Here is a 27,897-nt window from a genome sequence, read left to right on the forward strand (position 1 = left end):
GTTCCTCCTGGCAGTGTAAAAGACAATAAATGACATGTAAACATTGTCAATATTTCAGACAATTTTCTGAAAGGTATATCACAAGATACAAAAAAAACAAACAAACAGCATAGTAAATTACAAAATATATAAGCAGTATATGGAAGCTCATAGAGAAAAATACAGTCCTTGGCGCTGGTAAACAAAAATGTTTCCACTCAAAAAGACATGGCACAGCTCCTTGAACAAGTTTTCGGCGTCCTGTGGTTATGATGAAATCTTCTAGCTTAAAATGTCGACTGCATACCCGGGTGTTATCGGTAGGAGTGAAGTTCTCGCGTCTTATCTTGACTAGCCACTGAGCTCGTACCTCAGGCTGATGCGGAAAACGATGAAAACTTCAGAATTATACCTCGATGAAACGGCACATCGAGGAACACTACAATGTAATTTAGAGTTGCCAATTTGATACTGATATGTAAGACGTTTCTTATTTACTGTTAACATTTTACATACGGTACTCACTGATAGCTTGCCACTCACTCTTCCACAACATCTACATCGGAAATACCGGTAGTAACCTAAACCGGAAGTCCCCCCGCCCACCACGCAGATTTCGAACGTTCGTCGCGTCACCTGTGCACATAGCGAATATCACAGCCACCGCACTAGACATTATTATTATTATTAATGGAAGGAGACGTAGTGCGTTATCCAAGCATTAATGGCAGGGAAAGACACGGAGTTCCTGGGTGTTTCTCCCTCATTTTTGCTCCGAGGTCTTTATTGTGGCATTGCTTTGAGGTTTAGAGTCCAGTTAGGCTATTCCTGTAATTATTGTTTCTTTTATGAATTTAATAAAGAACTCTGTTGCGTATTATGTCCAAACGGTCAGTGTACTTTTGTGTCCATTCGTTTCCCCTTATTTAACCCGTAATTGCAAAACGAAAAATGAACGGTTGTTGTATTTTTAAAACACAACAAAACAAAATTTTCAAAGTTGAACACCAAAATTTTAATTCGAACTGTAGGCCTACACCAAATGCTGCGCCAAAAAATATTGACGAATTTTCAGATATTTGTTTATGACTTTTTGCCCCTTTATTAAACATTTAAAATATTCACAAATTAATATGGAAAAGATTTTGATTTTACTGGTTTTCTAAGGCCAAATTAGAACCTGGAAATTATATTTTTCCCGCAGTGCTGAATGAGAAGCGCCATATAACCACAGCCTACAGAAAGGTGATTTATAGGTGAGTTATAGGCTATAATAAATGTGTCTGAAAAAATAACGAGGCATTTTAATTGTTTATTAATAAACTATTGTTTTCCTAAATCATGTCGGCTAAAACATATCTCCATCTCCGGATGCACCTTTAGAGAGAAATGCACCTTTCATACGGATTACATAATCAGAAGGTATTAGCTTTCGATTCGAATTTGTTCGTTTTAAAGTGGACATTTCAAGCTTTAGCCTACATAGGCTATATTTTGTTTCAGTTCTCGCGCTTCAGTTCACGGAGACCAAAGTGCGCCTGATTGTTTTATTTTATTTTACAAAAGCACAACGTTTTCTTGTTATTGTGAGTTTACGCAAATAAAAGTAGTTGCGAATAATGTAGGCCTATTATTATTTTCTGTATGACCAGAAATTATAGAGTATTTTAAGTTGTTTCCACTGTTGATAGGAAAATGCAAGTGTTCGCGCCCGCGCCTCCCTGCCATCCAGTGCGCGCTCCACACTCCGCACAAACACTTGGATATGCATCAAAATCTTGTTTATTTGTGATAATCTTAGCCCTATTATATTGCCCAACCTGTATTATGAATGAGATGTGACGAATTTCTTTGTTTCTTTTTTGGATAAAAGCGTCTTCTATGTAGCCTAATAGGCCTAAATGTTATACTAATGATGATAATTATTATTATTATTTGCGGACACGGACCCCAAACACACCGCGTCTTCTAAGTCAAATGACTGTAAATGCGCAAAACCTGTTTCCATTGCAGTTTTGCAAAATATTCCTTTTTCGAATTGCCTGAAAAACCTCCTCATTACGAGCTTGTACACTTTTTTTGCGATAAACGGGAGTTTTTGCGAAATGGACGTGTTTCCATTGTGCGTATTTTCAATTCGCAATTTCAATTTGCGCAATTTTAAGGGTAATGGAAACGCGGCTGACTGGCGTTCATTCAAGCCGAACAGAAAGAGCCGCAACGCATTGGCTACGTGAGTGATGACATACGCCCAGCAGTTGGCTGTGCTCAGCAAAGACATGTATTATATATTGAGCACAGGCTGTGCTCCGGCTTGAGTCGGCTGCGCCGTGAACGCCAGTCTGTGAAACGCCGTAATCATATCGGGATATTCTTTAGCCTGCCACATCAGACTTTCACCAGTGGTTTTGCAACTACGAAATTGTTTGCAAACTTTGACAGACAGTTCTTTGGGCTGCCCAACTCATTTTCTCTCCCTCCTCACACATCGGCATCCGTGCTCTGGCATTGATCTTGGAAGAACTAGGCAATGGCATATTGCTGAGTGACACGTGACGTGAGCCTTGCTTCTCATGGACGCTAATGTCCCTGTGTGCTCTGCGCACATACACGCACACAGACACATGAACGCGCACACACACACACACACTTAGTGTCATGTAAGCTGGTTATTTTATGTTTATTTGTTACTTATCTTTTTTATTGATTGAAAGCTCCTGTTGAACACTGATTTGCAAAATTTTTGTTTAATTTCATTAAGGTCTTGCCAGCCAGGAGAGCGACAGGAGGAGGTGTACCCTGTTGTTCATAAATATGGCGTAAGTTTCCATACATCGACCTTAAATTTTCCTTTAAATGCTCCGGATATGTTACAAGACATTGACAAATGATGTTAATTTCAAATGCTTATATCACTGACTTATATCACAGTAGTTTAGCCAGGATATTCTCATTTCAAAAGCAGAGGTGTAGCCCACAACTGATATTGTTTACATTTGATATTTGATAAAAGTTCCCAATCAGGGAGAGGAGGGCTCTAAAGTATTCAGAATTTGGGTGGATATTTTATTTAACCCATTTTGGCCATTTTTGTCAATTTCTTACATATGCAGGGTTTTACCTCCATAGAGATTTCGGTGGTGGCTGCCACCGCGTTATTTCTTGCCGCCACCACCTCACGATGAGGAAATCCAAAAATAAATACTTCAAGCGCTGTCTGTCGGGTGCGCTGGTTTATTCTTTATTATATTTATATATGATTTTGAGGATGTGTAGAACGTCTTCATTGTGCACAATTTTGTGGAAGTGACGTCATCGATGTCTTCTGTCAACCCAAAGCTATCTAGAGCTAACCTCAGGCTAGTTTGCTAAAAAAATGTAAAAGCCCTGGAAGACAACCAAGCCGCTCCAAGTCAACAAGGGATAGCACTAGCAATGTATAACTACATATTGGTGAAAAGAAGACGTGTTGTTACTGATAATGTTTTATTTAGGCTGAAATGTTACTGGCCCTGACCTCTACCGTTTTGCTGGAATAGCACTCATTGAGATGGATGTAAATTTCTTGCGAACGACATCAGGTGACTCCAAACTTCTCCAGGTGAGTTTATGAACTTATTTCGTGCTAGAAATAAGGTCCAGGTTCAAAAAACTTTTCCTTTTCCTTTCATTTCCATTTTTCATTTACCTCAAATATGGCAGTTGTTAGAAAAATGCCTTGAGCCACATACAGTATAAAAAACTCTTTTGGTGGGAATAAATCATAAAAAGCAATATCGATGTCAATATTTTAGAGTCCAAAACTAGATCAGTATGCCTCTAACAAACACCTGTAACAAAAAACTGCTTTTTTCAGTGTATTTTGTTGTAAAAGTTTAAATGTATGCTTTTAACTGAATATAGAGCACCAAAACCCCGGCTGGCTTCCAGTGAGGAGGAAACGGACATCGAGCGAGATGTCTTGCCACCTACCCCTCCCGAGGCGTTTGTGTCTAAGAAAGTGTGAGGTGCAGGTGAAGCCCGGACAAAAAACAGGGATAGTGATTAAGTGTGTGAAGTGATTAAGTGAAACGAGACCTACAAAAAGGAGAAATGAAAATGTCCCTCCTTCGATGAGAAATGTAGATCTAGTAGGCTATATGGTCAGGATTTAATTTATTTTTAATTTAATTGATGCACTGACCCATCCATTGATCATTGAGTGATTGTCCGCATATCGCCTAGCCAGTGGTTCTTAAACCTTTTGTCAGAGAATAGCTTATCCATTCACAATTTAATGTGAATCTGCAGCATTCTGTCACAGAGGGGAAATATCTCTCACTGAAAACGTAGCCTACGATAAGATACATTATCTCTTTGCATTCGATTGTTTATAAGGTGTGTCAGACAGAAAGTTCTAATATGCGGTTTCGATCATTCAGTAGGCTATATTGTAAGACATTAATATTGTAAGACACCTTATTCAAATCTTCATTTTCTCTTGCTCAACAATCATATGGAGAGCATCTCGCGACCCATCGGAAACGTCTTGCAACCTCCTTGGGGGTCGCAATCCCCAGTATAAGAACCATTGGCCTAGGCTACGTTTTGTCGCCCAATGATAGAGATGCTTAGCTCTGGTAAAAGGCAAACTCGATTTCAGTAGCCTAATCTTCCAATGAAAGCCGATAATTATTGAAATGTGAATCTGCAGACTTGTCTGATTTAATTAAAGCAACCTACACGAAGGCTAAATTGCTGCATTTTGTATTTCGACAATGTAGCCTATATTTCTGTAGAATTATAAAGCTCTTTAAAGGAGCTGTATGTAAGAAATGTATTTCAATTAATCATAAAATGGCCCTGATATGTCACTAGACATTAAGAAATCATGTTAATTTCAAATACTTATATCACTGACAACAGTAATCCGGCCAGGATATTGTCATTTAAAAGTGAAGTTGCAGCCCTCAACTGATGTTGATGTTGTCATGTTGTGTTTTGGTCTGATGCTCCACCCTCCACCTATCTACCAATCACAGAGTCAGTAGTGTTGCGGCATCCGGGTTGCCAGCTCTGCTCTAGTTACCACAGCTGCAGCTACACACGTTCCTGCTGGATCCTGCAACCTATCTGGCAACCCCGAGTCAGGGGGGAGGGGGAGGGGATACGATGCTCTACAGTCATTTGAAAGTGATTGCAGTACCAGTTTTGGCCACAATCTTACATACAGCTCCTTTAACTTCTAAAGCTCCGCAACAGTCTTTGGTGATATCATGTAAAAAAGTAGGCTAGTCTAAGTATCCTAAGCTGAGACAGAACAATGTTCCCTGCAGCACAGAAGTCAGCATCAATCCTGTTAAGCCAATCTAACCGCATACCCTGCAGATCACCATTAACCACTCACAGTGCGCTACAAGACCCCGGTCTATGATGTGTTGGTCTACAGTAAATAATTCCATCATGTAGTAGGCTACAGTGGAGCAGTGTCAGTCGCAACATAATGATATTTTAGATATTCTATTAATGCCGCCTCACATTGCTTCCTGTGTGCAATGGATTTCTGTAATTTAGTAACACTGGAAGGAGTCAAATAGCTACCAGTACGTTAACGTTAATTAACGTTCCCATTGTAGCTGCTAAATGGATATTTAAGTATTATTCAACCTGTGCAACCTCTATCTGTAACTGTTTTGTTAATGGAGAAGGACATAAGAGAGGCTATGTAAGTATGATAAGGAAATGAAGCTGCACAAAAATGACTAACGCTAAACTTATGTTAAAATATCTTAAGCCCCAAGTGTGTGCATGCGTGTATGTTTGTGTGTGTGATATAGTTATATATACAATACAAAAACTTTATCCCCAAGGGGCAATTTGTTTACCATCCTGGTAAGAGCAAGAGAGTAGAGTGAGGGAGAGCAGAGAGGTCAGAAGTCAAAGTCAAAGGGTTGATATGGTAGATTCATCTGAATACAAACATGCACACACACACACACACACAGATATATATATATATATATATATATATATATATGTATATATATATGTATATGTTAGTTTTTAATGGTAGTGTTGTGTTTTTAATTTGCTGCAGTGTTACCGGTATTTCTTCCTCTTAGGATATTGAAATGGTGTTAATGCTGTACTTCTGCTTTCAAATTGTGCAGAGGACCAGCCGGAGCCCTCATGTGTCCCAGAGGGGAAGCCACAGCCCTCGTGTGTCCCAGAGGGGACTCTGCAGCCCTCGTGTGTCCCAGAGGGGACTCGGCAGCCCTCGTGTGTCCCAGAGGGGGACTCGGCAGCCCTCGTGTGTCCCAGAGGGGAAGCCGCAGCCCTCATGTGTCCCAGAGGAGAAGCCGCAGCCCTCACGTTTCCGGGTGGCGGAGCAGGTCCCAGAGGAGCAGGTCCCACGGATCTCGCAGGGAAAGCAGCGCCCACGTCACCGGGAGGCGGAGCAGCGCCCATGGTTCCGGGAGGCGGAGCAGATCCCAGAGGAGCGGATCCCGCAGTGGGAGTGGATCCAGCTTGGGGAGCAGCCCCAACGTTTCTGGGAGGGTGAGCGAGTTCACAACGCCTGATGTTACAATGCATTATGAGCTTGTAGATCTGCCATTTCAGTATTTGTATTAGTTTTTTTGTTTTCGTTTAGAGGTATTGAAATGTTCTTTAAAGTCAAAGTTTCTGCTTCCAAATTGTACAGGTAACCAGGGTCAGCCCAGCAAGACAGAGTCTGACCCCGAGAAACCCCTGTGGGTCCCCCACAAGTGGCCTCAGCATGAGCCTACTTGACGGCAGCCCCACCCCGTCTCCTGGCCACAGAGCAGCCCAGTTACTGCGTGGCCAAAGTTTAGCCCCCCAAAACATTGCTAGAGCAATGTTCCTCACACTAGTGACATTGCTAGAAGTGAAGGACATACTGAAGCTGCATGGGCAGATGCTAAACACACTGCTCAAAAAAGATTCCATGCCAGTCATGGCAATACCGGATGGCGCTGTTTTCCCCCTGGCCAACGTTGAGGACGTTATCTCCATGAATGAGAAGTTCTCAGACCCTGAATTCATGTCTGCAGTGGTAAGTTTTTGGGGGCCAGATCCTCTTGTTTTCCTGTGTTTTCTTTTTCTTTCTTCTGATTAGTGTTGTCAAAAATATCGATATTTCGATAAATATCGATACTGAAATATCTGAACGGTACTAATACTAATTTAACGAAGTATCGATACTAGCCGAGCGGTCACTTACACTTCTCTCCAAAGGCGCACTCGTCTCATTCGCTCTGGTTAAATAGCAAAAGTGAAGTGAATGGAAAGATGGCGAAGGTGGCGCCCCCGCGACCGGCTTTGGTTGATTGATAAAGAACACCGCGTGTCGGAAAATAGCACGGACACGCGTAAAAAACACACCACGAGCGGGCATGTCAAAGTCGGAGAATTGCGTGGACAAGCGTAAAAAACACACCGCGAGCGGGCATATCGGAGAATAGCGCGGAAACGCGCTTCACACTGTGAGCGGGCTGCGGGCACCCAAAAGATTGTTTGACTATCAATAATCCCTCACATCACTCATTTTTTTAATTATTGTATAGGTGAAAACACACTTAAGGAAGAGTCTCCAGGGGCACCATTTAGCAAGCATATGCTCAGCATCAGGGGTGTTTTTTGTTTGGACAGACCTGCCCCCACTGCTAAAAAAATCCTAAAGGAAACACTGTAACTCTTCTCATTTTAACTTTTCTGAAACATTAACCAAGATGGCCTAGTATTGTTGTTGATACGAGTCTGTGTTGTCTCGTTTTTTCACCGTAATTCTTAAAGTTAACATAATCTGACTGAGGAATCTTAGACAAGTAAATATTGTAACTGTGGTCAAATGAAAATTAACTTGTGCCTATTTAACTGTATTCAAAAATTATTATTTAATTCTGCAATTTGCCTTCATTAGCGATTATCATCAGTTTGATTACACAGATATTAATTAAACTAAACAGCTAGACAATGGCATCTCTCAATTCAATAATGAAATACCTTTAACTGAAAATTTTATGTTTAATCTTATTATACATTACTGACACTCTATCCTCCAATTTTATACTGTTAAGTGCTTTTTTGTTATAGTATATTTTAATCATATATAGTTGATTATCAAGAGTTTAAGAATCTTAATCGAATCGTCACGTGTCGGATCAAGATTAATCTAATAATCGACTTTTTGGCACACCCCTACTGGAAAGTGCCAAAATAACTTTCAGTCAAAAATATTGAGAGTGGACTTCTACACAAAATTATGCTTGATGAAAAATGTCTTAATTTCCCCATGGACATAATCATGGTCATTCTGTAGTAGATCACCCCCTTGAGGCAGTTTGACTGTGAAGCTCTATGCTGAAAAGGGAAGACTGGCATTGTGAATATGGCCTATAGACCGTAACCTTGTAGGTTTAAGGGAACTGGTATTTTATGCTATCAAACAGATAATTGGTTTAACACGTTTCAATATAATTATTGGGGGGGGGGTCGGGGTTGGCTATGTAATGGGGACAGAGAATATTTTATGATATTTACTGACTTAATATGGTGTTTTCTTCCTGTGACTTTGAATGTACTGTGCTCTATTACTGTATACTCTTAAGGTTGCCATGGTTGCAGACATAGGGGGTTCCTCACTAGAAGATGCCACCAGGAGGATGATGAAGTTCCTAATGGTGCCAGAACTGCAACGGCAGTACAACGTGACTGGACGGATGGGCAAGCTGTGCTTCAAAGATCTGCGTCTTTTTGAAGTTTTCTATTGTAAATTCAGTTTTTTAATTGCTCAATGAAACTTGTCTTTGGCCTTTCTTTTATTTATCCAAAGTGATACAGTAGTGGATTTTGTGGGGACACAAAACTGCTCCTGTAAGTTAGCACACACTAGTAATACTAGTAAGAAAACGACATGGTGCATTAAAATAATGCATACCAAGGGGTCGCCTCGGGAGAATTCATGAATGTTGATATATTCATGGAAAACCGTTTCTAATGTCGCTCAAATCTGGTGCGCATTTGAGGCTAAATTTCAACATGTAATGGAAAAAGGGTTATAGGTAGGCATAAAACTCCATGGTAAATGTCACCCTAGGGCAAACATTTTAGCTTACCACATGTGGAAATGTGTTTTACTTGACTGAATGATTTGAAGAGTTGCAAGTTGGAGCAAAAAAGAACCTTACTAAATTGACTTATGCTCCTTTGATTTTAGGTGCACTGAAGAGTAATGCAATGACTCAAAATGTGAACCGCAAAGAAGTGGAAATGGCGCTGGGGAAGTGGTTTACCAGCGCACGTGACCATGGAGGGGAGAGGGCTGCAAGAGCCCAAAGAGAAAATGGAGCATCCACCACACAGACGCCATGAGTGTATTTTTTGGAGAGATGTTTTTTTTTCAGAGATTTTTTTTAAAATATATTTTTTATTTATTTACCGGTATGTCGTGACATTTAAATTGTTTTTTAAAGATTATGTTTGTTGTTCGATGTAAAAATTTTGTATTAATGTATTTTTTGGAGAGATGTTTTTTTTTCAGAGATTTTTTTTTTAAATATATTTTTGATTTGTTTACCGGTATGTTGTGACATTTAAATGATTTTAAAGATCATTTTTGTTCAATATAACAATATATTTCTTGCAGTTCAAAGTGTCAAGTGTCTTGTATTTATCTTGGACTTATATTCATTCTTCGTTTTTAGTTTTTCTTAGATTGTTTCCTTAAACCATTTGGCATGGTTGGGCTTAGATAGGCCTTGCATGAATTGCCCAGTTATGACCCACATAAGATCCTTACAGAGCCCACTTTAAGCCCATAGGGGCATTCACGGTCGAATACTGGTGCAAGCCCACTTTAAACCCCTTTAGGCAGGTGGGGCCCAAATGGGTCTGACATGAATTACCCAGTTAAGACCCACATAAGACCCTTACAGGTCCCACTTAAAACCCATCTGGGAATCCACGGCTGGCCCCCTGTGTGGATCCCAGGTGCAAACCCATTTTAAACGCCCTTTAAGCAGGTGGGGCCCAAATGGGTCTGTCATGAATTGCCCGGTTAAGATCCCACATAACACCCTTATAGATCCCTTTTAAAGACCATCTGGGCATCCACGGCTGGATCCTGGGTGCAAACCCACTTTAAACCCCTTTGAGCATGTGGGGCCCCAATGGGTCTGGCATGAATTGCCCAGTTAGGACCCACATAAGACTCTTACAGAGCCCATTTAAAGCCCATCTGGGTAGCCATGGTTGGATCCCTGGTGCAAGCCCACTTTAGACCCATTTGGGCAGGTGGGGCCCAAATGGGTCTGACATGAATTGCCCAATTAAGACCCTTGCAGGTCCCACTTTTAGTACGTCTGGGCTTCCACGGCTTGCCCCAATGTGGATCCCGGGTGCAAGCCCATAATGGGGCCCACATTTGCCGCCCATGAAGCCCTCATCTGGGCCCCACATGTCATTGCTGGCTGGGTTGGTTTCTCACTCATGTGTTCATTCTTGAGCCTTTGTACCATGTTCCTCCAGTGATCAGCGCTCAAGTTAAGTCTCATCCTTGTACTTTTTTGACCCTTGTGTCTCTTTTGTTTCTCTGATTTGTGGAAGCTCTGCTTTCCCAGTTTATTTGTACTTTGCTAATTTCTACAATAAAAGATTCTATTTTTAGAAGAAATGCAGGTATCCAGACGCTTTTCTCTTCTGCTCTTGGGTTCAACTATCAGGGAGTTAGTTCAGTGGTAGAACACCTAACACTCGGGTTCGATCCCTGCCTATAGCAGCCCCGTTATAAAGGACATGAAAGTGTATTTTCCATGTAGTTAGTGGGGTGTTTCAAATGGTTGCAAAGAAATCCAAATAAAGTGGGCTGCAATGATGATTTTGCCACTTTTCTCCCTCTTTTTGGAGGTTTTGATGGTTTTTACCAGTTGAGATATGTAAAAAAATAAATAAAAGTAAAATAGGTTGCAGCATGAAACTGAAAGGACCCAAACGACATTGAAAACTTGTTAAAACTTGCGCACTCTTAAATTGGAGCCTCAGATATGACTCCATATCAATTTATGATCTTCATGTTTAATTCATGACTTCTTCAAAACCTCAAAGTAGAAGAAATATTTTTTTGTTAATGCATCCATTATTAAAGGACTAGACCCACTCAACAGATTTCTTAAAAAAAAAAAAGAAAACATAGAAAACCTCAGATAAAGTAACACATCATTGCAGTGAACTTAAACTGTGAAGTAGAAATTACTCTAAGGACTGTTTAACTATGGCTCTGTTCTAAAACCTAGTGAGCTGCCTACGTAGTACATACGCATTATAAGGCATCATGGCTGCACTCTCAATGCAAAGTCTTTTTAAAAAGGAGGTCAGCATAACTATGCATCTTACTGAGTTAGCTCCTTTGGCCATATTCTAAAACATTGTATAATTTACAGGGAAATCCCTTTACAACAAGCATTTTGAAAAAATAAATAAAATACATCCAAGATGGCAGACTATGTGAAATAATTTATAATTAATAAGCGTATTCATAAATAAAAACTATCACAAAAATACTTTATATATATTTTCCACAATATTTGTTATGAAAAATATTTTGTATTCTGTCTATGCTTATTATTGTTTTGTATCATGAGCTTAGCAACATGCTAATGCTAAACTCTATCATACAAAAAGTGTTCCGCACAGACTTCATTTGTGATTGATTTCATTTTAAGATTGATTGTAACATGTTGCTAAGCTAATGGAATGATACTCTTAAGGTGAACATACGTCCTCTTTTTTTGTACCAGAAAAAGCATCTGGCCGGGATTTCAAAATTGGCTATAAATGTGTGGGATTTGGCTTTCTTCATATTGACGTGCTCTAATACATTCTATGTATTTGATACTCCATGCCATTTTTTGTGTTCATGTGTCCTTACGTGATTATTCTGACAGACTAGGGGTGCTTGGCTGCAGCCTCGTTAGGCTGGATATCTCTGCTGCCATGTCATTAAGCACCATCAAATGCCAACTCAATTGTGAGGACACTTGGAAGGCAGCCTCGTTTCACAGCCTTCTTTGCCATATTTTGGAGGATGCATTGGGTGTATCCTTTGTGATCTTCAATCACCCACAATCCTTTGCACATATCCCAAATTATTTTAAAAAAGGTGGAAAACGAGTTGCGTGACCACAGAGGCAGAAACCTTTATGGCGCTGCTTACTTTTTTTTCTTTCTCTCTTCAGGCTTTTATTCACATTTGCACCAAGACAATATGAAGAAAAATAGTAGGTAGACAATACAACAAATTAGAAGATTAAAAAAAAATAAAAAATTATAAAAGGGCAAATACATGAATTTGAAAAGCTTTAAAAGTTTTATAGTTTTTAGAAGTCTAGGGTTCTGTTTTTTTCGTTCATATTTGAAAGGGTCTAAATATAAATTCTAAGATCAGTGTTGCAAAATGTATTGTATAAAGGCTTTTTTGAGTGACTCTACCTTTGTGAATAAAACTAAGACATATTTCTCATTTCCTTAAATACATGGGTTTTCTAAACAAAGTACTAAAATATCACATGGCTCTTGGCTTATGATTCGCCATGCACACTTACTAGACTGTCTCATTCTAGAATTGAGTGGTGAGGAAGAGTCTAGCCTACAGCCTCAGAAGGCCTGGTCTAGGAAGGACACAGCCTGACTAGGATGTATCCTTCAATTCAAGAAGCACCCTAAGTGTGTAGTCTTTAAAAAAAAAAAAAATCTCTCTCTCTTGACTGCCTGCTTGCTTTCTGCATGTGCAGCTGAGCACTGTATGTGTGTAGGTAAAATGTTACCAGACATGCTCTGCACTCTCATCTAGAACCATAAATAACGTAATTGCTACTTTTTTTTTACTTTGAAATATACTACTTATAAGGGAAACGTAAAATAATAGGGCGGTTAAATAGACCATGATTAAAATTTTACAACCCCTTCCTCTGATATTTGTTGTGTGACCTCTGTACTCTGGTAATTCAATGCTAAAAAAATCTGAAAATACAAAATGAAAACACAGATCAGGCCATATGAGGGGTGAAACAAGCGTCTCATCGAATTAATTACATGGTGTCCCGATTAATTAATTGCGATTAATCGCATATACAAATATAGTCCCTGAGAAAGCCCCTCATATACCAATAATTCAATAGATAATGATGAAATAATTATACAAAATTATCTTTAAATATTAAAAAATGATATATATATATATATATATTATAAAAGAATATTCAGATAATGCATTACATTCTTGTGGCAGAAGAGTTAATCATTGATAAGACCATTCAAAAAGCGGCTTTAGAATACAATGTATTGTTTACTACCATATTATTGACATAAGACAATCATTGACATACAGTTCACAGCAATCCATTTCACAAGTGAATTTATCAATCAGTTGGAGATTTATTATGAGGGCTTGTTTAAAGACCCGTCAATGTACAGCTGCCTCAGACATTTGTTTTTTTAGAAACAAGCCAGGGGTATACATAGTGCACAATATACTACAGATATATTTTACAATAATGCCAAGACATTATATTCATTCAGTGCAATGGTTTTCAATGCTTTGGAGTTGTTGGAGGTACAAAGAGTATTTAAATAATATTTCAAGTCTTTACAAAAAAGTGCAAATAGTGGCTTTATAGACATACATTTACACTTATGTATAAAACACTTGGCAAGAAAAATAAACAGATTAATCAGAAAATATTAACTTAATTTATCAAAACTGTAAAAACCAAATAAAACGTCTTTATAAAGCAAAGAAAAACTAGTTAAAATAGAGGTACATACAAACAAACTCCAATGTCTCCAAAATACTCCAGCGTGGACACATTCCCAAAAAAGGTGAGGGGCAGATTCATCTACAGCATTACAGAAGGAGCAAAGTGGATATATTTCATAGAGCATGTTTCTTAAATAAAGATTGACTGGGTAAAAACGGTGAAACAGTAAAGGACACCTCCTTAACCTTGTTTGTAATTAAATATTTGTGAGGTAAAGACCATACGACCTGCGTCAGACATGCTTGTGTCGCATCTCGGGTGTGTTGCGTCATAAAAATTAAATGTTTAGTTTAAAATTAATCACACGTTATTAACACGTTAAATCCAGCCCTAATATATATATATGCAGCCTCATAGCAACACTCTGACAATAATCCACATCATTGTGGTGGCAAAAAAAGTAAAAAAAAATCTTTATATTTAAGTGTTTGGTTTTAAATGTAAAACTTTGTTTACAAGGAGATATTCAGTTATGCTGAAATGTGAATGGCAAACCAACGATTTTAGGAATAGCTATTCTGTGTGCACTCAAACAATTACCTTTTGATTGAGCTGTTTTCCTTTCTGGTTCTAACCCTGGGATGGAGGGCAGTGTGTGTTATAGCAGATGCGGTGTGCGTGTGTGTGTGTGGCCATGAAGCATCACAGAGAGGTTGACTGGTTGTGTTCGTGTCTATAAACTGGCCTTCTGCACATGCCTCAAAGAGCATTAGGCATCCACGGGAACAGTGCAACCACAGTCACGTCGGCAGCCTGAGCAAGTGTGTGTGTGTGCTTTGTTTAGTCTTTGAGCAGCTGTCAGTATCTTTAAAGAGGCATTGGAGGTGAAGGCCTGAAAGCCATATGGGTCTGGAACAACATTAGGGTGAATAAATGACAACAGTATTTTATTTTTAGGGGAATTATTCCTTCTTTCCCTATTATCTGGCAGACAAAGCTTATCATCTGCAGCTAAAAGCATAAAAAATGCTCCCTCTTTGGAATCTTTCCATTATTCATAGTTTAGTTTGGGAAAGCGTTTTCTAAAGCTCTTCTGAAGCATTTCAATCAACACCGATGCCACGGGAGATTTCCTTTATTTCCTTGTCATCCACAACCATAGACATATTTGTCCTCAACATCTCCTTATCTGTGTTGATGGTTTAAGTAAATATTTGAGGTCTTCCCTCTGATGTGAAGCCAACGGCTCTGTCCATTGAATAATCCAGGGGATCGTGAGCTTCCTGGCTGACAGGTTGGTCAAAGCTTGCACTTGAGTTCTAACAGGCTATCATTGCTGTGACAGAAAGTGCTAGAAAGAGAGGTAGAAAGGGCTTAAGAGAGACAGATAGACCAAAAAGACTGACAGGAAAGAGAAAGTCTCTTTCAAGAAACTGACACACCAACAAAAAAAGTAATAGCCAGCCAGAGGCAATATTCAGTGCCATAGAAAAGCATGAAAGAAATCAGTAGTAATAGGAAAGGCATTAAATTTAAAGGGGTCATATTATACATTTAGCTTTTTCCATCTGAGGTTCACTTAAAAATATATTTTTTCATAAAGTCAGAATTTAGTAGTTTGGTGTATACAGTATATACCAATCAAAAATGTTGAAATACTTGACTGAAATGTTTCTCATGATCTGAAAAATCTTTTGATCTGAAGGTGTATGCTTAAATGTTTGAAATTAGTTTTGCAGACAAAAATATATTTGTGCCACCATATTAATTTATTTCATTATAAATCAAATATATAATTAAAAAAAAGTTTTTGAAACTGATGACTTGGACCAAATAATAAAGAAAAGCAGCCAATATGTGCCCAACATTGATGGGAACTCCTTCAATACTGTTTAAAAAGCCTCCCAGTGTGATACCTCAAGACGTTGGTTGAGAAAATGTCAAGAGTACATGTCTGCAAAGGGTGACTACTTTGAAGATTCTAAAATATAACACAGTTTTGATTTATTTTGGATTTTGTTTAGTCACAACATAATTCCCATAGTTCCATCTATGTTATTCCATAGTTTTGATGAAATTATGATTATTCTAAAATGTAAAAAAATAAATAAAAGAAAATGCATAGTTTTGTGCCATGTAAAAAATGTCTGTAGTTTTAACGGTGAAAGGCTGTAAAGTAGCAACGGTAAAAACCTGTAAATGATAAAACATGAAATAACCGTTTAATTAACAGTTAAATACCGTTAATGTAAATATAAGAAAAATGTGTAACTTTTGCATTATTGCTTTGTAAAAACTGCATTACTTTACCGTAAAACCCATAAAAAACAGTAAAGTACACTAAAACACTAAACGGTAAATCACTGTGTTTACTATAGATGCATGCTGTTAGAACTGTTGTGTTTTTTTTTAAACAATAAATCACAATGATATGGTCAACAAGAATATGTTTTTACCTGTTAGTTGTAGCCAACTGTCAGCTGCTCAGCCTCAGTCAGGGGGACCGTCCTGTGGAAGACCACATCTGTGATTTCCTGGAACTAGCGAGTGCCACAGACTTCCCGGACTCCTGCTTGGTGGGTTTCTTCCGGGCCAACCTGAACAGTGCACTCAAGGAGCGGTTGCCACCGGCGACGAGCGGCTGGACGCTCCGCGATTATATTGAGGAGACTGCGCCTCGCCGTTCACTTTGGCATCGTCGAGGAGAACCCTGCCTCTCCTCCCACAGTGGTAACCCTCCATTCGTCCATGGCTCGTCCCTTCCAGGGCTCCGCCTCCAGAGCCTCCCTCGGCTCCACCTCCAGAGCCTCCTACGGCACCACCTCCCTCGGCTCCGCCTCCACAGCCTCCTACGGCTCCGCCTCCTATGGCTCCGCCTCCCACAGTTCGACCTCCCGAACCTGTCCTTGCCCTGTGGCTGCCTCCCAGGCCTCCTGAACCTGTCCTTGTCCTGTGGCCGCCTCCCAGGCCTCCTGAACCTGTCCTTGCCCTGTGGCCAGCTCTCAGGCCTCCTGAACCTGTCCTTGCCCCGTGGCCAGCTCCCAGGCCACCTGACCCAGTCCCCGTCTTGTGCTCCCCCTGGACTGACTGTCTGCCCCTTGTGCCCCCGTGGACTGTCTGTCTGCCCTCTGTGCCCTCTTGGTCTGCCTGTCTGCCCCTTGTGCCCCCTTGGACTGTCTGGTTTCTCTGTGTGCTCTCCGTGGTCTTCCAGTCCCCCCTCATTCCTTGGACGATTTTGTTTTGTTTTTTTGTGTATGTTTTTTTTGTTTAGGATCGTCTGGAATCTGATCCTTTGAGGGGGGGTTATGTTACGATCCCTGGTTGTCTGCCCCGTGTTTTCCGTGTCACCGTCACCATGTTTCCCGGTCCTCATCATCGTGTCATTGTTCGCACCTGTTTGTCGTTTGTAATCATCATGTCTCTGTGCATTTAAACCCCGCTGTTCCTCCATTCCCTTGTCGTTCGTTGTTCTGACTGTCTTGATGTTTCCCATGTTCAGATGTTTGCTCTGTTGCCTTTCTTCCCGTGTTCATTCCAGTCGTGTTCAACCAGTTTGTGTTCCCTTGATGTTTTCGTGTTTTAGTTTCAGTTTTCCCATCGCGGATGTTTCTTTTGTTCCTGTTTGTCTTGTTCTCAATGTTATAAAACCGCGTGTAGATCCAAACTCCTCGTCTGCCCTTGTCTGCCTCCTCCTAGCAATCATTACAGTACCTCTATGAAAATAAACCATCTTACGCCTGCCCTTGTCTCTCCCATTAATTAGATTACATGATTTCTATTACTTTGATTTGTTATTATCAAATAAAACTAATAAAATAAAAACTAATGCGGTGGCATGGAATTATTATTAAATTGATATAACATGCAATGTGTGACATGTTTTAAAATCCAGTCTTTATTTTATTGGCTACATGCATCGTATTCCATCATATTAATAAAATGTTGAAAAGCATAATTGAAGCTCAGTCTTTATTTTTTATTGGCTTTTCAGTTGTTCAATATGTGCCACGAAGCTGCATAATATAAAGAAACCATATTTTTAACAAGCATTTTATGTCTTAAAGTTATTGTCTTTAGACTTGTCCAGTCAGCGCTCAAGACGTGTGTTCGCACCTTTTGAACTTCAACTGGCGGTTTTTCTGGAACGGACAGCAAGAATCAACGCACAGACCACGACAAGCTGCTGAAATTACATTTTTTTCCCCCACTCAAAATCTGTCTGGTAAGCACAAATAAACAAATTCTTTAAAGTTGAAGTTCAATAATTGTTTTAGTTATTTGAATAAAGCTTTTGTGTTGTAAAGTGTTTATTTAATTTTCATATCTTTAATGTCATTGTAAATCTTAAATGACGTGGACCTGTTGGCTGTCTAGATGGTAACGTTTTATCCTTTTAATATATAAACTTACACATTGGAAATAAAGGAATTCGCTCTGATTTATTTTAATTGAAACATTTGTAACGCAGTTTAGCAGTATGTCGAAATGTAACCATGGAGAGGTGAATTTCATGTTTAAACGATATCTCGCATTGGTTATTGGTTGAGTTCAGGATAAGTTTTGAATATGCATTAAAATGTACACTTGCTGTTTAACAGTTCAAAGTCTGAGGGAATATGTTCTGCAATGCAGACTGCATCGCAACAAACCTCGCGCCATTTTCAAATGTGTCGCAGTCGATTGCAAACAGTCGTTTTCCAAATGTCCATTTACATTTGCATTTGGGTCATTCTACGAAAATGGTGGCTTTCCTGTCCCAGCCTTAATCACCAGGAAAAACACTTAAAAGTGTCGGATAACGACACAAAATATCTGTTTTTTTGTTTTAATTTAAGTGTTTTATTGTTAATAAAACATATGTAAGACAGTTATATTGAAAAGCAATTTTTTTATATATTGTAGAATACGGTCAGTACCATGAAATTGGCTTGTCCCTCGGGTCAGGAGTCGTTGTTTAGTGACATATTTTGAGTTAAAAAATATATTTTTCTCCCCTTTAAATGTCATAATACAAATGAAAGTAGTATAGTTATTTAGTGGACTACTTAAAAAACTAAAATATCAACTAAATATTATAAATAATTTACAAGGAATAGCTGTCCCTCAATTTCATGTCACTGGTGTTACAATTTATAAAAAAAAACACCACTTTGAAAAAATGCAACATCCTTGCCAACTTCTTCCTGGGTCAAAGGTTCATTGGAGGCGGGGCTGTTTTGAAAAGCATATGGTGAGTGTTCACTCTCTCTTCATCTTTTAGCAATTTGATAAATAATTTGATAATTTCATGCGAGGACTTAAGATGCGTCACTGGTGTTCTACAGTTTATAGTAAGGGGAAAGGAAATTTGATTAAAATAATTGTTCAAATTGCATGATTAAGTGATTTATTTACAATTTAAGAAGTGTAGTTTGAGCTACTGTGGCCGCCATCTTAGATATCCCATCTTGTCTGCAGATTCGTCACTGGTGTTACTGTTGCTGCTGGTAACACCAGTGACATGACGATAACACCAGTGACAATCAATAACACCACTAACATTTTTCTCAACATAAGATTTCATAAAGGCCTCAACAATTATATTAATAAAGACTTATTAGCATTTTATTACTATTTCAATATTGTACAAACATAATGTGGCTTTCCTTTTGACAGATATGGCGAAATTAAGTGCTGCTGAAAAGCAAAAACTCTACAGACAGCGCAGGTACACTGACCCAGGCCGCAGAGCAGCCTTCCTTAAAAAGAAAAAATAGACCTACTTAAAGGATCTAGAGAGTCAAAAAGAAAGCGAGTGAAGGATCTCACAGAAAGGGGAAAAAGACAGGAGCAAAGGAAATGGCGGGTCAGACAGGCAAAACACAGAGAGAGATTGAGAGCAGGAAAGACAGTGTTGACCCCCCATCCACTCCAGACAGTCAACCCAGTACTGCAAGGTCATTGACCACAGTATCTGGAATTACTTGGAGGAGCACCTGAATGTGTAAAATGGACGCGACAATAACATGGCAAAGACAAACATATATTCCATACAAAATGTTCATATCAGCACTGTTGGAAAAACAGATTTAGTTTGCGTTCAATGGTAGTGTTTCTAATGTTCTAGTGGATATGATTTATGTTTGTATGACAATGTTGTGTTATAAGACACATTTTAGTCAATATGGCTTCATTGTTTGGTCTTAATCTGACCAATAACCTTAATTTTATGAAATCTGAAATTATTTGTAATGTAAAATATTACTAATAAATTGATAAAAATTTGTTTGAAATAATCTTAAGTTATGTCATTGGTTTCACATTGCGTCACTGGTGTTACATTGCGTCACTGGTGTTACTGCATGGCACGTATTGGTGTTCTGGCATCAGAGTTGCCCAGTTTCTAGATTATGGTTTTTGTATCTACCTAACTGTTGCTGCATTCATTAGTAAGCATTTTAAGGATATGATCATTCAATTTTGATCACTCAACCTCAAATATTTCTAATGTTACAACAAAAAACACAAGGGTAGAAATAAAAATTGTCACACAATAGAACTTTACACATACCTGTTTAAAGTAAATTATTACTAATCAAGACAATTTCTTAATATTACATTAACCTTTTCTGTCTTTGATTATGTATGAAAATTAAATAGTCAAATTACATTCTGGAAAGCCTGAATTGTCATCTAAAATATAGGTAACACCAGTGACAAAAAGGCAGCACAAGCAATTTTTTATGTAATGTAGTAAAAATATCAAAATACATTAAGCTGTCATTTAAGTTGATTTATAATGTTAAGAGGTTAACTGTTATCTGACTATAAGTTTTGGTATAAAAAAAAGAATTACATTTTTTAAAAGTTGTCTGTACAAAAAGCCACCATTTTCATAGAATGACCCATTTGGCAGACACTTTTATCCAAAGCGACTTACAGAGCCCTTATTACAGGGACAATCCCCCCAGAGCAACCTGGAGTTAAGTGCCTTGCTCAAGGACACTATGGTGGTGGCTGTGGGGCTCGAACCAGCATCCTTCTGATTACCAGATTAACAGTTATGTGCTTTAGACCACTACACAATGACAGAACCATATGAAGGAAGGTCGTGCAGTTAACTGCCCAGTGAGAGGGTGCAAAAGTGCTTTTCAAATAATGTCCTCTTTTACATCTCAATTGTCGAGGCATCTGCATCAGAAATACCGTCTGTTTCAACTACAATGTCCTGCTGACCTGGATGCAAATACAGGTGAGTCAGAAGAAAGTGAAATGGACTTGTTTCAAAATTGACGATTTGTATTTGAGAAATGTTAGCCTATTGTATCTGAAATTACAAGGACAGTTTCTTCTCCCAGCTTCTACAATACAAAATATTGTAGATGAGATGCAAATCATTCATGAATTGGGACAGACATATACCTTTAGTAAGCTACATTCACTTCTGCGGAGTTTGTCGTTACCCATGGAGACTATTTTTCAAATCTTTACTGCTGTAAAGGAATCAGACTTGTTTTCTGTTTGTCATAAGGGACCTATGTGAACAGAGTCCTCAAGGAGTCAGATCTTTAAAAAAGTATTCAAATAAGTTGAACCAAAAATAATACTTTTAGGTAGAGATGAGAATCGGACAGAGCCATTTGCATACTATATCCCTTTGAAAGAGACATTGAAGTGTCTGTTAAATTCAGAGGTTTATGAGGAATTACATTTTGATGCACCTGCCTGAAACAAACTCTACAGATGTACTTTGATTGCACAGATGGCCAAATACAGAAGTGCAGAGATTTCTCTCAAGACAACCCAAGCTTGAATGAATACAATTTGGTGTCATATAAAACATTTTTAAGGGATAGTTCACCCAAAAAAAACCCCACAAAAACAAATTGTGTCAGCATTTACTCACCCTCATGTTGTTCCAAACCTGTATAAATGTCTTTGTACTGCTGAAGAGTGTAACCAAACAGTTGTGGGGCACCATTGACTTTCAGGTAAAAAATACTATGGGAGTCGATGTTGCCCCACAACTGTTTGGTTACAAACATTCTTCAAAATATCTTCCTTTGTGTTCAGCAGTACAAATACATTTATACAGGTTTGGGACAAAATGAGGGTGAGTAAATGATGACAGAATTTTCATTTTTTTGGGTGAACTATAGGAAAGATACTGTCAAAGTTAATTCACAGGTACATTGTCAGAATGGCTGGTTGTGAATGTCAGCACACTGAGATTAATGCTCTTAAATATATTAAAACCAAAGGCATTTTATTGTTTGGTTTTGTCTGTAGGCTCTTCCTGCTACACATCAAAATTATTCATGCTGAGCATCGACCAAAAGCATCGGCTGAGCATCAACTCCGCACATTTCTACATTCATCTCTGCATTGTGCACGATGTTTGGCAGTTACTACTGTTTTAACATTCATTACCCTTTGGAACAGGGTTCTACTCGAGTTCATGCAAAGGTAGGCATTAAACCATTTTTTTATATGAAATTTGTGGTAACACAGTAAGGTCTCATTTGTTAACATTAGGTAAATGTACAAACTAATATGAACTAACAATAAGAATTACATTTGTAACAGTATATAATCTTCGTTTTTGTAAGAAAAATACAGTTGTTCGTTGTTTGTTCATGTTAGTTCACAGTGCATTAACTAATGTTGAAAGCAACGTTAATTCTGTAAATTGTCATTAATTACTCTCCCTCATGTCCTTCCAAACCTGTAAGACTTTCGTTCAAGTTTGGAACACAAATGGAGATATTTTTAATGAAACATGAGAGCTTTCTGTCCCTCCATTGACAGCTATGCAACTACCACTTTCAAGGTCCAGAAAGGTAGTAAAAACATAATTTAAGTAATCCATGTGACTCCAGTGGATTAATCTCAATTTATGAAGCATCGCGATTGCTTTGTTTGTGCAAAAGAGCATAATTTACTACTTTATTTAAAAAATGTTTTATCAAAAGCACTCACACAATGTCTGCTCTCTATTTTTGTAAATAAAGTGGTAAATTGTTTTTTCCCCAAACAAAGCACTCATGTTGCTTCATAAAATTGAAGTTAAACCAATGGAGTCACATGCTTTAATTATGTCTTAACTACCTTTCTCGGGCTTGAAAGTGGTCATTGTGTAGCTGTCAATAGAGGCAGAGTAAGCTCTCGGATTTTATTAAATTCTTCATTTGTTTCCCGAAGATGAACTGAAGTCATACGCGTTTGGAAAGATATGAGGGTAAGTAATTAATGTAACATTTTTGTAAAGTGTTACAGAAATTGTAAACATTTTCACTCAAAAATGGAACATTGACTAGATGGTGAGAAAATAATGACATTCTAAAAACTGACTTCAGCAGATCACAAATTATATACTTTATAGAATGTTACAATGCATAAAAGTTGCAAATAAATGACATCCTTTACAGTGGTACTCTCTAAATAGTACACTAAAGATTTGTTGTGGTTAAAGGTATAGTTCACCCAAAAATGACAATTCTGTTATTACCCAGAAAACACTGGTCCAACGGCAACATCGTGTCCCTGGCCTAAAATAGTCGCAGTAGGATGGCATAAATCTGTAAAAATACGTTACACCAAACATTTCATAAAATGCATTCAAATACGTTTCATAACTTTCATTTTGGAAAAAATTTCAACCATGGTCTGCACTTATATAGCGCTTCTTATTAACCTTAGAGGTTACCAAAGCGCTTTACACTGTGTCCCAATCACCCATCCACACTCACATTCTCACACCAATGGCGGCAGAGCTGCCATGCAACGCGCTATCCTGCCATTGGGAGCAACTCGGGGTTCAGTGTCTTGCCCAAGGACACTTCGGCATGTGGAGCCACGTGGGCTGGGATTCGAACCACCAACCCTGCGATTGGTAGCTGACCCGCTCTACCATCTGAGCCACAGCCGCCCCTGGGCCGCAACCATGATGGGACGTGTCAGAGGGATGTCTTTTCAATGGTCATTAAATGTCCAAATAATTGCTGGGTATGTACTCACCCTCAAGAGGTTCCAAACCTGTTTCTTCTGCTGAACACAGACCCCTACGGTTGTGCAGTATACTCACAAAAATGCGAGAGGTCTCAGACATGAGCTTGAGACGTCGACTCAAGGGCATAAGAGCCCGGAGTAGCATAAACATCTAAACCATTACATTTTGATGAATGTGTGCGGAGAGGACTGCCGCATCACAAACTTGTTCAGGCATGAGCTGAGATGTCGACTCAAGGACATAAGAGTCCGGAGTAGCAAAGCATCTAACCCATAAAGTTCAATGAATGTGTGCGAAGAGAACCCTATCGCAACGCAAACTTGTCATAGAAACTGATGAATGTGAGCGGAGAGGACCAGCCTGCCGCATCACAAACTTGTCCAGACATGAGCTTGAGATTTCGACTCAAGGGCATAAGAACCCTGAGTGGCAGAACATCCAAACTATAAAAATCTAATGAATGTGTGCGGAGAGGACAACCTGCCGCATCACAAACTTGAGGCAGAGGGAGACCTCTAGCCAAGGTTTTAGAGGAGGAGAGCCCTCTGGTAGAGTGCGCCCTAAAACCTACTGGTGAATCTTGACCACACGCCTCGTAGGCCCGGGCAATAATGAGGATGTCTCTTTGAGGGCACCCCGCCCAAAAAGCCGTGGCAAACCGCAGTGGCCACATAGAACCTGGCAGTGGCGAGGCAAGTGCCCACTGACAGTTCTTTCAACAGAAAATCCAGAACTGAAGCAAACTGGCAGTTAGCTGGTTCTGTAATATGAACTTTAGTAGAAGGAAACGCATGCAGGCGCATTTGAGCTATGTATGCGTCACCATGACTGGGCGACTCGGGGAGAAGTAGAGGAGAGGATTGCGCTATCAGCAGAGGCGAAGAGGTCCTCTTCTGCCCTGAAAAATCTACCCAGATCAGTTCCATGTGGAGGGAGCCCTAGCACTTGAAATGGTCTCGATAACCTCAAGATAAAACCCTGTGAACCTCATTTGGTACCTTTAGGGGCCAGACATGAAAGGTTTCACAATTCGGGCCAAGGATGAGAAGGTCCTTCCTGTTCGGAATCGCCCAAGGCGAGCTGTCGAGGAGAGGTATTAACTCCGAGAAACATATCCTATTCGGCCAGCACAGCGCCATTAAAAGGAGGAAAGACCCTTGCTGGTGAATATTGCCAAGACTCCCGGGAGCAGAGAAACCGGGAAAGAAACGCATACAGACGCATTCTGGGTCATGTATGTGTCATAACGTCCAGACCCAAGGGGGCTGGGTGATTTCAGGGAGAAGTAGAGGACACGTTGCGCTATTCATAGAGACGAAGAGGTCCTCTTCTGCCCTAAGATCTCACCCAAACTTGTTCCAAGTGGAAAACGCCCGGCATTTAAAAAGGTCTCAATAACCTCAGGAGAAAGCCCTGTGTCCCTCAGTTGTTACCCTTAGGGGCCAAACATGAAAGATTCCACAATTCGGGGCAGGGATGGAATATTGCCCTGTGCCTGAGATAGAAGATCCTTCCTGTTCGGAATCGCCCAAGGCGAGCTGTCGAGGGAAGAAATTAGCTCCAAGAACCAAGCCCTGTTCGGCCAGCGTGGTGCTATCAGTAAGAGGCAAAAACCCTTGCTGGCGAACTCTGGGCAACTACTACCTTAGGGTGGAGTTCTTAACTCCCCCGTTGGTATTTTCTGTCTGGACAGTAAATCTGCTCCCACATACGGGCATCCAGGGATATAATTGACCTGAGTGACAGGAGCTTGCCCTGGGCCCTAAGGAGAATCCGACGCGTCAGAAATACAGCTGACAAGAACGTGGGTCTCCTTGTGATTTATGTACGAGGCTACCGCTGTATTGTCTACCCGCACCAAGACATGGCAGCCTCAGGAGGAGGTATTTCAGGGCCAGAAATACAGCCGTCAACCCGAGACAGTGACTGTGACAACCGAGCTGACGACCCTCCTATCCCCTTAAGCTGGATGACCACTTAAGGCCAGGGAGGCGTCTGTTGTTAGCAGCCTGCGACAACAAGACACACCTAGAGTGGGACCCAAGGCAGAAAACCGGGGTCTGAACCACATAGAAAGGGAACGAAGCCTGAGGCGCGTAACCCTTAGTAGCCTAGGGGTTTTGGCCCTTGGAAGAAATCCCCTGGCTTTGGGCCACAACAAAAACGGTCTCATGAGCAGAAGGTCCAGAGGGATCACCGTGGATGCGGTTGCCCTGAGACCTGGAAATCGTTGATACTGATAACAGTGCAAACTTAACCTAGCCTGACTTTGCTCAGGGTAATCTGAATGGACTCAATCCTAGCGGGAGACATTTGTGCCCACATTGTGATTGAACTCCATACAATGCCCCAATAGACAGTGTTCTGAGTGGGAGAGAGGACGCTTTTTTTGGCATTGAGCCTCAACCCCAGAGAAACAGATGAGCTTAGATGATGTCCCTGTGCTGAACTGACAGTTCCTGGAACTGCGCTAGGATCAGCCAGTCGTCTACAGAATTCAGAAGCGCTACATCATGCATTGTGAATGTGCGGGTAAAAGGGCTAGGCCGAGTGAAAGAACCTGACACTGGAAGACTTCGCCCCCAGAAACGAACCTGAGGAACTTTCCATGTTGTGGCAGAACTTCTAAATGAAGTATAGAAGTGCGTCATAAGATCTATGGTGACCAGCCAAACGAGTTGTAGGGTTTGAGACACGACCATCTTGACAGGCATCATCTTGGACTTGAACACCCATGGGCAGTTCAAGCTTTAAGATCTAAGCCAGACGCCACCCCTCACCCTCCATGGAAAACGAGAAGTATTTAGTGTAATAACCTAACTCTCTCTGGAAGGGGAACACATACCATGGCTCCTTTAACCAGGAGATTGAAATTCTGACGCCCTTATAAGACCCACAGAAAAGAATATATCTGGCAGAAGTTTCCACGCTGTCAGGATCTCTGAGATGGGTATTACATTTTAACACTTCCTGTTGAGGGGTTGTCGAGTGTTTTGCATCCTGAATAAAATGCAGGAACAGCGAAAACACCCAATTTTGACAGAAGCCTCTGCAACCCGAAACACCAAGAGGTGGCGGGAATGGAGGGGCTTCGGGGGGGTACCAGGAGGGGTGAAATGAAGCATGCGCCCCATCCCGAGGGGCGCTATCCCCTAATCTAGGCGCAAGACCATCAGGGTTTTCTCTTACTAGAAATTATAGTCCTGAGGTCTTGCTTCGGGGCTGGCGAGGGCAGCGAAGCTGTCCCCAATCCCTGGGAGGAGGAGCACGACTCGCCACACTATGCTTTTGAGCCTCCCTTCAGACTGGAACGAGGCGGGTCTGAGGCTTGCTCGTCAAGCGCAGAACCCACACTCAGGTCGTCCAGGAGGTCAGCCTGTAAAACAGCATAGTGTGCAGAGCAGCACCAGCCGGACCTGCTGCTTGATAAGCCCTTCCCACTAAAGTGGAGGTTGTCCTTCAAGGCTTTGAGGGGAGAGAGGGCTTCTTAAGTGACGATGCCGAGTCCGGCGAGAGATAGCCCGCAAGCGTCTCTCCGACCGGCGGCATCACTGAATACTCCCGTGCCTCAGCAACCACAATAGTCAAATATAATGACGTCGAGGATATGTGAACACAGGAAGAAAATATTATAATTATTTATTTATTTTTTTTTTTTTTTTAGGGGTTCCTGAGCGAAAAGGCTTTTCATGGAGGTTATCAAAGAAGGGAAGGGACACATGAGGCATTCCCTTTCTTAGACTGGAAGATAAAATCTATCCCCTAATTTGGAGGGTTTGGGGGTCTCTTTTTCGCTTGGCCAGTCCAATCTGGCAACTGCACGAGTTGATATATATATGAGTGAGATATATATATATGTGTGTGTATATATATATATATATATATATATATATGTGTGTGTGTGTGTGTGTGTGTGTGTGTATATATATATATAATATTTTCTAAACAGAAAAGAAAAGAGAAAAAGGTTCACTGCACACTGCCTAACCAATTCTAACTCCTAACAGAGGAAAGAAAGTTTTGACAGGGTTTGTAAAACACACAGAAACAGAATCGCTCTGAAAGAAGTGTTTCTGACGACACCTGGTGACATATCCATTTATAGCCTGGCCGCAGGTTCATCTAATGATTACATCAGCCTAGGCTATAAATTCCGGTTAATGTTCATTGACGTGT

At 40.2% G+C, this 27,897-nt stretch overlaps 1 protein-coding gene across 2 annotated transcripts; it reads left to right on the forward strand.

The window, feature by feature from the left end:
* The first annotated feature begins 2,475 nt into the window (after positions 1-2,475).
* Positions 2,476-10,610, forward strand: LOC127651933 (uncharacterized). Of its 2 annotated transcripts, XM_052138000.1 has the most exons (7): positions 2,476-2,639; positions 2,741-2,798; positions 3,474-3,580; positions 6,129-6,516; positions 6,662-7,033; positions 8,589-8,748; positions 9,197-10,610. In XM_052138000.1, exons 4-7 carry the CDS (start codon positions 6,148-6,150, stop codon positions 9,349-9,351), a joined length of 1,056 nt encoding a protein of 351 aa, XP_051993960.1. In that variant the 5' UTR covers positions 2,476-2,639; positions 2,741-2,798; positions 3,474-3,580; positions 6,129-6,147; the 3' UTR covers positions 9,352-10,610. The 2 variants fall into 2 exon arrangements, with proteins under 2 accessions (XP_051993960.1, XP_051993961.1); XM_052138001.1 differs by having other exon boundaries at positions 2,741-3,580.
* The last annotated feature ends 17,287 nt before the right edge of the window (positions 10,611-27,897 follow it).

Source organism: Xyrauchen texanus, chromosome 11 (assembly GCF_025860055.1).
Source record: "Xyrauchen texanus isolate HMW12.3.18 chromosome 11, RBS_HiC_50CHRs, whole genome shotgun sequence".
Lineage (NCBI taxonomy): Eukaryota > Metazoa > Chordata > Actinopteri > Cypriniformes > Catostomidae > Xyrauchen > Xyrauchen texanus.

Coding starts and splice junctions, on each gene's coding strand:
- LOC127651933 (XM_052138001.1), top strand. CDS start 6,148: ATGTGTCCCAGAGGGGAAGCCACAGCCCTCGTGTGTCCCAGAGGGGAC. Junction 7,034..8,588: donor CTGAATTCATGTCTGCAGTG/GTAAGTTTTTGG, acceptor TATACTCTTAAG/GTTGCCATGGTTGCAGACAT. Junction 8,749..9,196: donor TCTTTTTGAAGTTTTCTATT/GTAAATTCAGTT, acceptor CTTTGATTTTAG/GTGCACTGAAGAGTAATGCA.